Raw genomic sequence first — 12,517 nt, 5'->3', positions numbered from 1 at the left:
ATTTAAAATATTTTTATTTTTTTTATTAGAATTTGGTTTTTAATCAAGTTCAATAATAAAGTACATGTATGTGAGGCAAATTTGGTTTACTCCAACGGGCTGGCATATTTAATCTACTTTTTTTAGGTGGGCTTGATTACGGGTAAATTCCAATGGCATGGAGCACACTAGATTGTTGGGCCATCCATTTTTTATTTTTAAGTTGGGTAAACTAATAATTTTACAACTTTAAATCTTTTTATTTTATTTTTTAATTTAATTTTCAACCCAAATATGCTAAGTGAGGCAACCTACCTTAACATGCTTTGAGCAGACTCATGGTGTGACAGGCCAAAATGGGTTGGGTTAGTTCTTTTGTCACCTGTTGTTTATATAGAGAAATATTATTTATACAACAAATTCTAACACTGAAAGAGAAAAGAGAGAAAAATACATACTGTGAAAAATGTTGTGACGAAAAAAGATAGATAAAAAAAATGTTGTATAAATTATTGTGTGAATAATTCATACAACTCTTCTTTATACTAACATAACTAAAGTTTGATTCTTGACTTGCATATGAAGTTATACTTAGAGGTATTACTTTGATGCAAATGAGTTATATATCCCTTATAGACCACAAAGCAAGGAAAAAAAAATATTTCGTATTTGTGAAAAAAAATAAGTGTTTTATAGAAAAAAAAAAGCAAATACTTATTATTTTTAAAAAGAACATTTATTTTTTATATACATTTTTTTCCTATTTTATCCTTAAATATATATTAGTAAGAAAAAAATTAGAATACAACATAAAGGTATAACTATCCTTCAAAAAGTGGACAGCAAGAAGCCAAGAAGTTATATCTCCTTTATAAATTATCATAAATTATAGATGAATATTTCATGTGAAAATTATTGTAAGAAATGAGAATTAAATCTAGACTATACATTAATCATGCACAAATAATTATTATTAAAAATTAGTTTTTTTAGAACAATAGTAAAAATTAGTTAATAATTATTCTCATTTTTTTAATGTAAATTAAGAATTTAATAACTTAAATAAACTATTCACAAAAAGAAAAGGACTAGACTGACCCTAATGGGTTAATTATTCTCATATCTCACCATAATTATTTGTAAGAAATTGCTCCAATATGGATGTTAATCATAATGAAGCAGTCATCAAGCAATCTTGGTGAGATTTATATATATATATATATATATATATATAGATATATATATATATATATATATATATAACTTTAATTTCCCACCAAAGTATGTGATGATCTAAGATTTCATGACAATTATCTAAGAAAAGACAAGAGGAGAAAATTTGTTGAGCAAGCATGCACGTAGATCTGTGGTGGGCTGAGCGTACATGTGAATCGACGAAAACGGCTCCTACGTTAATTCCTCCGTCTCCTCCTTTCTTCTCTCTTTCGCAACATAAACCACACTATGTCTTCTCTAATCTCTTTCTCTCGCCAAAAATAGCAACACAATTTTTTTTCCCTCTATCATCTCAATTCTCACCGTTTTGCAGAACAACTTAACGAACGAACGAACGAACCAAGTTTGTGATTGTGAGCTAACTGAGATATCAAACAAGCCAGCACAATGGCGGATTCCCCAGCCATTTCCAGGAACCGTTTACTTGCGAGAACAGACTCCATGCGCTTCTTTTCTTCCGGAAGATTCATGAGCTTTGCTTACGGTTTCACCTGTGCTTCCATCTTGTTCATGCTCTTCCTCGTTCTCAATCCTTCGAGCTATCAACTCGCTCCAAGAATCAAAAACGCTTTTCACCCTTCTCGCAGATATAACTTCTCTACGGTTTTAGCTCACATATTCTATAACTCTTCCTATTCTCCACCCCCTTACACCCCTCATAGCTTCAATGATAGACCTAAACATGAAGATCTTTCCTTAGAAAGTGGAAGTTCTAAGAATGGTGATGGTGCAATAGATCATCATGGGCTAGGGGGTGCTCCTCCTCCCCCTCAGATTTCAAGAAAAGAAGGTTCTGGACTTGCACCAAAGGAGGGTTTGAGAAGGGATGGTTCTCAAAGTGGTGGTGCACATGTGCACCCACCAAGTGAGGAACATAGAATTCAGACACCACCACAAGAGCCTTCCCTCACTGCATGGTCACCAATACCAACTCCTACCACATGGTCACCATCACCAACTCCAACTACATCATGGCCACCATCACCACCAACAGCTTCTCCAAATATGACGGGTGGTGTGGAAACGGGGAATAGTTGTGATATGTATGAAGGGTCATGGGTTAGAGATGATTCATATCCACTTTACAGTGCTGGGTCTTGTCCCTTTATTGATGAGCCTTTTAACTGTTTCGCCAATGGTAGGAGTGATAATATTTATGAGAAGTACAGGTGGCAGCCCAAGAATTGCAACATTCCAAGGTATTTTCTGATATGAGTTCACCCAATGTGTGTCGGAGCATGTAGAGATATAAGTTTAGAAGTGTTTTTGAAAACGTATCTTCTAAAATTGAAAAGCTTTTTCCAGTAAAAAAATTCTAAAAAGCATTCTAACTTATATCCAAACAAGCTCTTGAAAGAAATGGAAAATGAGAGTTGTTATGGCACCCAGAGAAATCTAAAGGTTTGGATACAGTTGTTTCTTGGGGCCAATAGTTGAATGAGTTTGGCCATATCAAAGGAGAGGGAGGGAGATTCTCAATAACAGTATCAAGACCCTTAAATTTTCGAGGGTACCACAGAATTTCTCATGTTAAGTTGCTATGAGATTCAAGGTGCAGGAAAATATGGCAAGCTAGCTGTTGTCTCACATTGATATTTCTAGACTTCAATCATGGCTAGCTATTTTTTTTTTCTTTTCCTGAGAAGGAGAGAGAGATGAATTTTGTTTTGCGTTGCTGTCTGTACCTTTTGGTTCTCTTTTAGTGAGATGAGTATGTACGCAGGTTAAAAGGTAGCGACATGTTGGAGATACTAAGAGGGAAACGTTTAGTCTATATTGGTGATTCTCTCAATAGGAATATGTGGGAATCTCTGGTTTGTACTCTTAGAAATTCAGTGGAAGATAAGAGCCGCATGTTTGAAGCCTCTGGTAGAGAAGAATTTCGAACAGAGGGTTCTTACTCATTTATCTTCAAAGTATGTCATATGTTATTCCCTCACTATGCTTAAGATGAAATTTTTATGGTTCTTTTGCATCTTTTCCTGTTTACTTAAACAAAAACAAACGTTAGACAAAATTAGAAATACATTGGAGTGAAAAAATTGAAGATGTTATATTACATCTGATAACTAAATGATCAATACGAGAAAATAGGCAAAACTCCAGAAATTGAAAATAATTGTAGCCATTTGTTTGGTTGGCTTCAATGGCTTGAGTTCAACTGCTTAGAGCTAGAATAATTTTGGTGATCAAATTTAAGTTGAGGTTGCTGTTTTATACCAGAAATATAATTTTGTGTGCTCCTTGTTTAATTTTGAACAGGATTACAATTGCTCAGTTGAGTTCTTCCGTTCACCATTTCTTGTTCAAGAGTGGGAGATTCCGGACCAGAAAGGATCAACGAAAGAAACACTTCGTCTTGATTTGGTTGAGAGATCTTGTGATAAGTACAAAGATGCAGATGTTCTTATCTTCAACACAGGTCACTGGTGGACTCATGAGAAAAGAATTGAAGGGTAATGCTTCTTTTTCTTCTTTTAAATTTGGTAGTTGGTAGAAATGATGTTGCTTTTCTATTCAGATCAATGCATGATCTCTCACCTTTCAACTCAAATGAAAACTATTTAGATTTAGAGACACCAATGGGGAAAGTTTAGATGACAACTTTTTAAGCAACTTGCAGGAAGGGATATTATCAAGAAGGAGATCATATCCATGGACAAATGAATGTTGAGGAGGCATTTCGTAGAGCTTTGATGACATGGTCACAGTGGGTGGATACCAATGTTGATTCTAAGAAAACTGCAGTTTTCTTCAGGGGTTATTCTCCATCACACTTCAGGTAATAAAGAGCAATTTGTTTAGTGAATGCTTTGGATTTAGGACTAATATAATCTTTTTTTCTGCTATAGAGGTGGAGAATGGAATTCAGGTGGTCAGTGTGAGAATGAGACAGAACCAATGAAGAATGAGTCCGACTTGTCAGAAAATCCTCCAATGATGAGGACCATTGAGTCAGTAATTGAGAGAATGAAGACTCCAGTGTTCTATTTGAACATCACAAAAATGACTGATATCAGGCGTGATGCTCACCCTTCCTTGTACAGAAACGAGAATATGACTGAAGAGACAAAAAAATACATGCTTACACATCAGGATTGTAGCCATTGGTGTCTTCCCGGTGTTCCTGATTTGTGGAATGAATTAGTGTATGCTCACCTTTTAAATAGGATCAACGAAAACAAGGACAAACACCCAGAATAATTATTGATACATTGTTTAAACATACAAGACAGCATAGGCTTCATTTTGTATCTCTTCTATTTTCAGTACATAATTGAATAACTAGGTTGTATAATTATTCCATTTTCTCCAATATGATAACACATTATACTTCTCTTCAATTCTCTCTCAAAAGCTAGAGGGGAGGATCAGTGGGGTTACTAAGGAAGCCATATATGACTTCTTCTTTTGGATATCATGATAACTAAAGCCACACAAATGTGAAGAGGCTCGTGGGATAAATATGGCTAATCAGTACCACATTAGGCAAAATTTCAGGATCAAAGTCCTGGAACAGACGGTTATCTAAAGAACCATACATAAATTTGACTGTTTTGAAATACTTATCTACACTAAAAAAGTAAATTAGTATCAGTGAAACAATCCTATAGCCCCAGCTTTCGAGAGACACGATTTAGTAATGGTTTTAAACCGGAATTTTTAGTTTAAATAATAATTAGAGAACGATATAATTCTTCCTAGAAGCCGTATCTGATCAGACTTGAGTGCTAAAGTGAGGATTGCTAATTAAAACTACATCACAGCAAAACTAACAAGCCAAAATAGCTGTCACAAATTCATACAACTTCATTAATTCAACTCATCCTTTAATGTAAGTGGCTCCTCTGACAATCATATGCAATAGCAATCTAATCTTTCTTATTGTGGCTAAAGTGATATCTCAAAAAACAAAATCATGTAATTACCCAAAGCCACCAGTGAAAACCACAAGTTCAGATGAGATAAAAGAAACTCAACAAATAGATCTACGAAACTTCTTTGGCAGCAGCGATAACAGCTTCCTTGGTGATACCAAACTCCTTGTATATTTTTCCTGCTGGAGCACTTGCTCCAAATCGATCAATGCCTATGGCTTTTCCTTTGCTCCCAACAATCTTGTGCCAACCGAATGTTGATCCTGCCTCAATGCTAACTCTAGCTGATACAGAAGCAGGGAGAATACTCTCCTTGTATTCATCTGACTGCTCCTCAAAAAGTTCCCAGCTAACAAAAGAAACAACTCTAACAGCTTTTCCTTCCTTCCTTAGATCCTCAGCAGCAGCAGCAGCAATTTCCAACTCAGAACCAGTTCCAATCAAGATAATATCAGGCTTGTTGCCTGATGAGTTGTCTGAAATGATGTAGCCACCCTTTTCAACTCCCTCAATAGAAGTTCCCGGAAGTTGGGGCAACTTTTGCCTAGAAAGTGCAAGAATTGAGGGTCTCTTCTTGTTAAGCACAGCAACTTTGTACGATCCAGCAGTTTCATTACCATCAGCTGGACGAAGCATCAAAACATTTGGCATTGCCCTGAAGCTTGCCAAGTGCTCTATTGGCTGATGAGTTGGTCCATCCTCTCCAAGTCCAATTGAATCATGAGTCATCACATAAATAACTCCAGCTTCACATAGTGCAGAAATCCTTATGGCAGCTCTCATGTAGTCGGTGAAGACAAAGAAAGTTGCACAGTATGGAATGAATCCGGGGCTGTGAAGAGCAATACCATTACAGATTGCTCCCATTCCGTGTTCTCTAACACCGAATCTAACATTGCGCTCTTCTGGAGTAGCCTTTTGGAAATCTCCGTATGATTTCAACAAGGTCATGTTGGAAGATGCAAGATCTGCACTACCACCAAGCAGACCAGGAAGAACCTTAACAAGGGCATTTAGATTTTGCTGAGACAGATTTCTCGTAGCATCAGCAGGGCTTTCTGGTGTGTAAGTCTGAAAGTTGAAATCAAATGGTAGGGCGGTCAATAATTAGGAAACAAATGATGGAGGTCAAGTTTTATTTATCTTAAAACTTTGAAGGCTATACATGCATGAAGCAAAAAAGTGGAATGATGAATGAAATTGCAATGAACATTATAATAAATTTGAATTTGAAGTTATGACAAATCATGGAAACAAATCACTACCAATAGAGTTAGTGATCCTGAGAATAAAGATACTATCGGAAATTTCATAATTATAAGGGCACCAATGAAGTTGGATTAGGCACCATGCAACTACTAAGAAGCTATACCTCGAGATAAAATGATACATATCATAAGAAAACTAGAAGTTTGGTACTTTACTCACCGGGAGTGCTTTTTCCCAGCCAGCTGGTAATTCACCAGTGATAATAGCCTTCAGCTCTGCAGCTTCCTCACTGTATTTCTTTTCATATTCAGAAAACTTGGCATTCCATTCAGCTTCAAGTTTAGCACCATCAGGAGCATGGCGACTCCAATGCCTAAGGAAAAGTTAAGAAAGTTGCATTTTAGACCATGAAAATGTCATCAGCATACTAAGAGGAGACAAAGATATCTCTAACCCTCCCCCCATTCATACTTTTTAACATCTTCTGGCACATGGAAAGGCTCGTATGGCCATCCAAGATTCTTCCTTGTAGCATCCACTTCTTTAGCACCTAATGCACTTCCATGAACACTGTAGGAGTTAGCCTTGTTTGGAGAACCAAATCCAATGGTAGTGGTTACCTGTGAAATAGCAATCATACATGAGCATAAAGCTGATAAAATACCCAAACAAGAAAAACAACAAAGAAAAGCATATAAAAGGGTTTCCTTTCTTACAGCAATCGCATTATGCTACTTCCACAAGTATAATCAAGTGATAAAATGATGTTTTGGATAAATCCATTTGCATCAATCTTCGTGTCATGTAACTAACCTTGATCAAAGTGGGTTTGTCTTTGACAGCCTTTGCTTCCTTAATGGCTGCACGAATCTCATCATACCCCGTATTTCCATTCTTCACCCAAATTACATGCCATCCTAGTGCCTCAAAACGTTGATCAACATTCTCAGTGAATGCAATCTCAGTGTCACCATCAATGGAAATGTGGTTGTCATCATATAGAGCAATAAGCTTCCCTAGACCCCAGTGACCGGCAAGTGAGCACGCTTCATTTGAAATTCCCTCCATTTGACAACCATCGCCCAATATAACATATCTGCACGAGTAAAACAAAAAGAAAACAAATCTCATCGGTAAAACACCAGGCCTTGCAAGTACAAAGATCAGAATGTAGATAAAAGGAAAGGGCACTGAAAAAGATGTAGTTATCCTACGTGTAATGGTCAACAATCTCATTGTCTGGCTTGTTAAATCGTGCAGCCAAGTGTTTCTCAGCAAGTGCTAATCCAACAGCATTGGCAATTCCCTGACCCAGAGGACCTAAACAAAACATAAGGATAAGCAACAGAACACAGCAAAAAGGCTCACTATGATAACATAAACTAAAGAAACATCTAACCTGTGGTCACTTCAACTCCAACCGTCTCAAAGTTCTCAGGATGTCCAGGAGTCCTACTCCCCCATTGTCTAAAATTCTTCAGGTCTTCTTCCTATCATGTAACCAGGAAACAACAAATTCAGCCAATGAAGATCCCACAACTTTAAAGGCTTCACAATTGTATTTCCATCAAAGTTCATTCATATGAACCTTTGGTGAGGGCTATTAAGATACACACACCATCTCACTTCTTAGTTCTTATGAAAGAGATAAAAAAACAAATGTCAAACAAATACAAAAGGACTCAAAACTGTTTCACCAATCAATGTAAATAAATTTGGAGAACATATAACAACATATCATATTAGGTATGACTTTTATGAAGAAAGTGTATTTTTCCTAACTACTTACAAAACTGACTTTTAAGATAGAATTGTTCTGCACTTACATACTCTATTTTGGTCTCCCATACCAAGGATTAGACATTTATGTGTGGTCTGATAGTATATGACACGATAGGTCCAAAACCAATAGCTTTAATATTATTTTAAAAAAGTGAATTTAGGACCAACTCAACTTTAAAAAACCACTTAGTAAGGCGAAAATTCTTCCTTACTAGTATTTTGGGATGCGGGATCTCCAACAACTTTTAAAATAGTTATTATAAAAGTCAACAAATTTATCTTCCATGTCAATACTTAATTGAATGATCTTGTAAAAACCCTTTACTATTAATGTTGCGAGTGCATAATTACAAATGCATAGCATGAGGATCAGAATTCTCAGTCACAGATCCAAATAAACTACCAAAAGTGCAAGAAGAAGTTAAAGCTGACCTGAACACTGTCATATCCTGCAAGGTGAAGGAGAGCATATTGGAGCATGCAACCATGTCCAGCAGACAAAACAAAACGGTCACGGTTGAACCAAGTGGGGTTCTTAGGATTGTACCTCATGACCTCATCATAGAGAATGTGACCCATTGGAGCACACCCCATGGGGAGGCCAGGGTGGCCAGAGTTGGCCTTCTCAACAGCATCAATGGCCAGAAACCGAATAGTGTTGATGGATTTCTCCACCAGTGAAACCTCAGTGGTCTGGTCAAGTGTCTCAACAGCAGTGGCACGAACAGTGGTGGTGGATATAGCACCACCCCTTCTACGTGAAGCTGAAGTGGACGTGGCTGCTTTGCATGGAGAATGTGACTTGAGGCCAGAGAATGATGGGAAGGTGAGTGAGACACGATCAGAAGATGAAGAGTTGAAGCCATGAAGGTACACAGCACGGGCCAAGAGGGCCTGAGAAAGATGAAGAGAGGAAGAGGATGCCATGACTCAAGTTAAGTGAAACCAAAGCAAAAGCCAAAGCAACCACTTGTGAGGGTGGTTGAAGTGAAGAAGAAGAGTGTTGGTTGTGTTGGTGAGAGTGAGAGAGGAAAAAGGGTAGTTGATGATCTAAACATTCGTTGTTCTTGCGGTCCACATGTTGTGGACAATCAATCTTAGCCTATGCTTCTGGCTATCTCCTTCTCACTTCTCTGCCTCTCAATCTCTTCCTCATATTTTCAAAGATAAAAAAAAAAGTATATATGATAATATAGTTTATTTAATGTATTTTAAATTTATGATAATAATAGCATATTCGCATCTTATGTTAGTGTTTTCTGTAAACATACAATGCTCCTTCCTTGGCTTTATGCAAATAATTTCGTTATTTCCCTGTCAAAAAATTCACGTTTTACTTGTATCGTATGTAAATTATCTTTTGAAAAATTATCTGTCGAAATTTAAATAGTACGGTATAGAATTTCTTTCTCTCTTTCTCTCTCTCTATTGATATTCCCAAATTCTTTTTTTAAATAATATTTTTAATGTAAAATTTTCAATAATTTCAACAATGACTAATTTTGATAAAATAAAAAAAAACTTGTCATATTTTAGTGAAATTTTCTCTTACAACTATGTTTTTCAATAGCAACATTCAATTTGGTCAAATCTTATTTAGTTTTATTCTTAAACTCATTTACTTACTGGTTTAATATCAAATTCTTATGCATTTATAAAACTGCTATAATTCAACATCTTTAGAGAATTATTTTTAGATTATATATATTAAAATTGACACATCAATTTGTATATTTTCATCACTTAACAACTTTATATGAAATATAAAATTAATTAATCTGTTGAATTAAAAATCTTATAAACTAGTTGAACTGTTCAATCTAAGCGTTAAATTGATTCAATTTACATATTAAAATAATAACAGCTATGTTAAAGGAATTAGAAATTTGGTGTTTTTATCTAACAAATTTACAAAAGAAGGAACATGCCAATACTTTGTTTAGATAAGGAGGTTAAAGCTTGTTGACAACATAGCAGAACCACAAATCCTCATCAGCTACGAGTGGCAAATATATTTTTCAAAGATAACAGGGAAAAAAATCACTTTAAGCAAAAAATAAAAATAAAGTGTCATTATCAGCGACAACATAAAATAAGATGTAACTATTTTTTGTTAGCACCATGTGTAAGGACTTATTTTAGGGATATGTCTCTGTTTCATAAGATTAAAAAATATAGACAATTAAGCATAAAGAAAGGATAGCTGAATGAGACTCTGAAGATTTGATGTAGTAATTCCAAACACTTGTTGCCTGTACTAAAAATAAAAATCGACACTGTTTAAGCAGGGTTTTCTTTTGACACCATGTTTAAACAGGTTAAAGTCACCTTTAGATTAAAGAGAAATAATAAATTGCAGACTAACTGATTAACACATGTAATAAAAATTCATCAAAGGGAGAGTTTGGATACAGAACATTGTATTAAAGTATCACATTGAATAATAATTTATATAGATAGACTTCACAGAGAGAGATATCAACTGAATTTTTCATTATTATTATTAAAAAAATAGTTCAACATCATTTCAAATAAAAAAAGCAATTATTTATATGATACTACAGTGTATTTCTCAGTACATATGTTAAGAAACAAAAATATTTCATATTAAATAAAAGGAAATTATTTAATATCAATTTAAAAAAAAAACTATTAATCAATTTGTAAGTAATTAAACTGAGCAATGGATTTTATTCTATTTCTTAACATATCACAATTCACAACTCTTACGTTAACAAAACTTGTTTGCTTTTAAAATTCAATCATGGTATCTATTAAATAAGTAAAACTTGTTTATCGATAATTTTGTTGCACTATTAACCAGTTAAAATTTAATGTTTCTACGAGATGATGAAAATTATTACAATTTAACTTCTATATATTGTTGGTATGTATACTATCGATAAATTAAAAATAATACCAACATATCATTAATCAGGCAGAAAGTGGAAAGTGATTTCAAATCTAAATAATGTCTTGTGTTAATAATTATATAATTAGAACGAAGTATTAATTAGTTTTATAGGTGAGTAATTTTTATTGAGAACTTAATTAATTGATTTTGTAACTAGTCTTAAATGATAGTACAAAATTATTATTATTATTTCTTAATAATCATAAGATTACATTAAGATGTCGTAACCTAATTTCTTCTTCTTCTTACATTTTTTTAGCTTTCTTCTTCTTATTATTTATATTAATTAAAGGGGATGTTTCTTTTAATAATTACCTTAATCTCTACATTTGGTATATTATTATATCTTTTTATTATAAAAAAATTAAAAAATTAATATTTTTATCAAACTCAAGACTTTAACTCAAGATCTTGAGATTCAATAATAAACTATAAATATCAATTGAACTAACATATTTTTATTATTATTTTTTGATTTTTAATAGAGATACGAAGTCTATCTTGCACTTGAAATTGAACTCGTTTCTATTGCGGACACTTACAAAAATGACGTATCTTTATCGCAGACACATTTAAATAAACATGTCTCTATCTCAATGTATTATTTGATATGCAACTTTAAGATTTTTTAAAAAATAATAAATTTTGATCAAAATAGAAACAAAAAAGAGAGAATTTGATATTTGTTTTTTAAAAGAAAAAGAAGAATAAATCTCAATAAGAATAAAAATAAAAAGGAGAGAATTTGAGGATTAAAAAAAAAAAAAAGAAAAAAATCTTGATAAAAACAAAAATAAGGAAGAGAATTATTCTCGTTTTTTCTTACCTAACATTTATGTAACATAAAAGAAAAAATCTTAATAAAAAAAAAACAATGAAAGAAAGATTTGAGACTTAAAAGAAGAATTTTTTTGTTATAAAATATAATGTCTCTTGATAATTTGTTTTCGAGATTTAATAAGTCATTATCATGTTAATATATAACTTTTTTGTCATGTTATTTGCAATATATATAAATATATATATATATATATATATATATATATATATATATATCCATGTGTTTTATATTTTTTTGATTTTATCGTATTCCCATGTTTATGTGTTTGAATTCATACTATGTATTTCGACCTTATTAATAATTATAAAGATAAAAAAAATAGTTTTTCTGGTAAAATATGAGTTAATTACCTATACACTGCCAGTATAAAAAATATGAATTAATTATCTATACACTGCTATGTCACTGTTAAAAATAAATGTGTTTATAGTGACATGACACAATTAAAATTAAAAAATATAATTAATTAATAGTGTAAATTTATTTTATACTGACAGTATATAGGTAATTAACTCGTAAAATATATGCTTAAGTTAGCCCACAGATCATACCTAAACTTTACATTCAGCAAAAAAAAAAAAAAAAATTAGGCCACAGAGCCATTATGACGATGAGGCCCAAAACGGTTGTGGGTCCGAGTGAGCCCAATTATTAAAGTTAGATTAGAAGTTAGAAGAC

General features: G+C 33.4%; 2 protein-coding genes across 2 annotated transcripts; one reads left to right on the top strand and one right to left on the bottom strand.

The window, feature by feature from the left end:
• Positions 1–1,323: 1,323 nt before the first annotated feature.
• LOC109815118 (protein trichome birefringence-like 4) lies at positions 1,324–4,559 on the top strand. The gene is made up of 5 exons (XM_020379720.3): positions 1,324–2,414; positions 2,939–3,131; positions 3,478–3,671; positions 3,839–3,997; positions 4,068–4,559. Exons 1-5 carry the CDS (start codon positions 1,603–1,605, stop codon positions 4,417–4,419), a joined length of 1,710 nt encoding a protein of 569 aa, XP_020235309.1. The 5' UTR covers positions 1,324–1,602; the 3' UTR covers positions 4,420–4,559.
• A 446-nt stretch (positions 4,560–5,005) lies between these two features.
• LOC109815128 (transketolase, chloroplastic) lies at positions 5,006–9,202 on the bottom strand. Its single transcript, XM_020379738.3, has 7 exons — positions 8,517–9,202; positions 7,702–7,792; positions 7,517–7,622; positions 7,116–7,398; positions 6,774–6,922; positions 6,522–6,675; positions 5,006–6,164 (listed from the first exon to the last, which is right to left on the bottom strand). Exons 1-7 carry the CDS (start codon positions 9,009–9,011, stop codon positions 5,205–5,207), a joined length of 2,238 nt encoding a protein of 745 aa, XP_020235327.1. The 5' UTR covers positions 9,012–9,202; the 3' UTR covers positions 5,006–5,204.
• Between the last annotated feature and the right edge of the window lie 3,315 nt (positions 9,203–12,517).

The sequence above is a fragment of the Cajanus cajan genome, chromosome 7, assembly GCF_000230855.2.
Source record: "Cajanus cajan strain Asha chromosome 7, NIPB_CcT2T_4, whole genome shotgun sequence".
NCBI lineage: Eukaryota > Viridiplantae > Streptophyta > Magnoliopsida > Fabales > Fabaceae > Cajanus > Cajanus cajan.
The sequence above is the reverse complement of the archived record's forward strand: the minus strand, read 5'-3'. Positions and strand labels throughout refer to the sequence as shown.

Excerpts from the sequence above, each read along its gene's own strand:
- LOC109815118 (XM_020379720.3), top strand. The coding sequence starts at position 1,603 with ATGGCGGATTCCCCAGCCATTTCCAGGAACCGTTTACTTGCGAGAACA. Across the intron at positions 2,415-2,938 it reads AAGAATTGCAACATTCCAAG|GTTAAAAGGTAGCGACATGT; the intron begins GTATTTTCTGAT and ends GTATGTACGCAG. Across the intron at positions 3,672-3,838 it reads CATGAGAAAAGAATTGAAGG|GAAGGGATATTATCAAGAAG; the intron begins GTAATGCTTCTT and ends AGCAACTTGCAG.
- LOC109815128 (XM_020379738.3), bottom strand. The coding sequence starts at position 9,011 with ATGGCATCCTCTTCCTCTCTTCATCTTTCTCAGGCCCTCTTGGCCCGT. Across the intron at positions 7,793-8,516 it reads CAGGATATGACAGTGTTCAG|GAAGAAGACCTGAAGAATTT; the intron begins GTCAGCTTTAAC and ends GTTACATGATAG. Across the intron at positions 6,676-6,773 it reads GTGCCAGAAGATGTTAAAAA|GCATTGGAGTCGCCATGCTC; the intron begins GTATGAATGGGG and ends ACTTTTCCTTAG.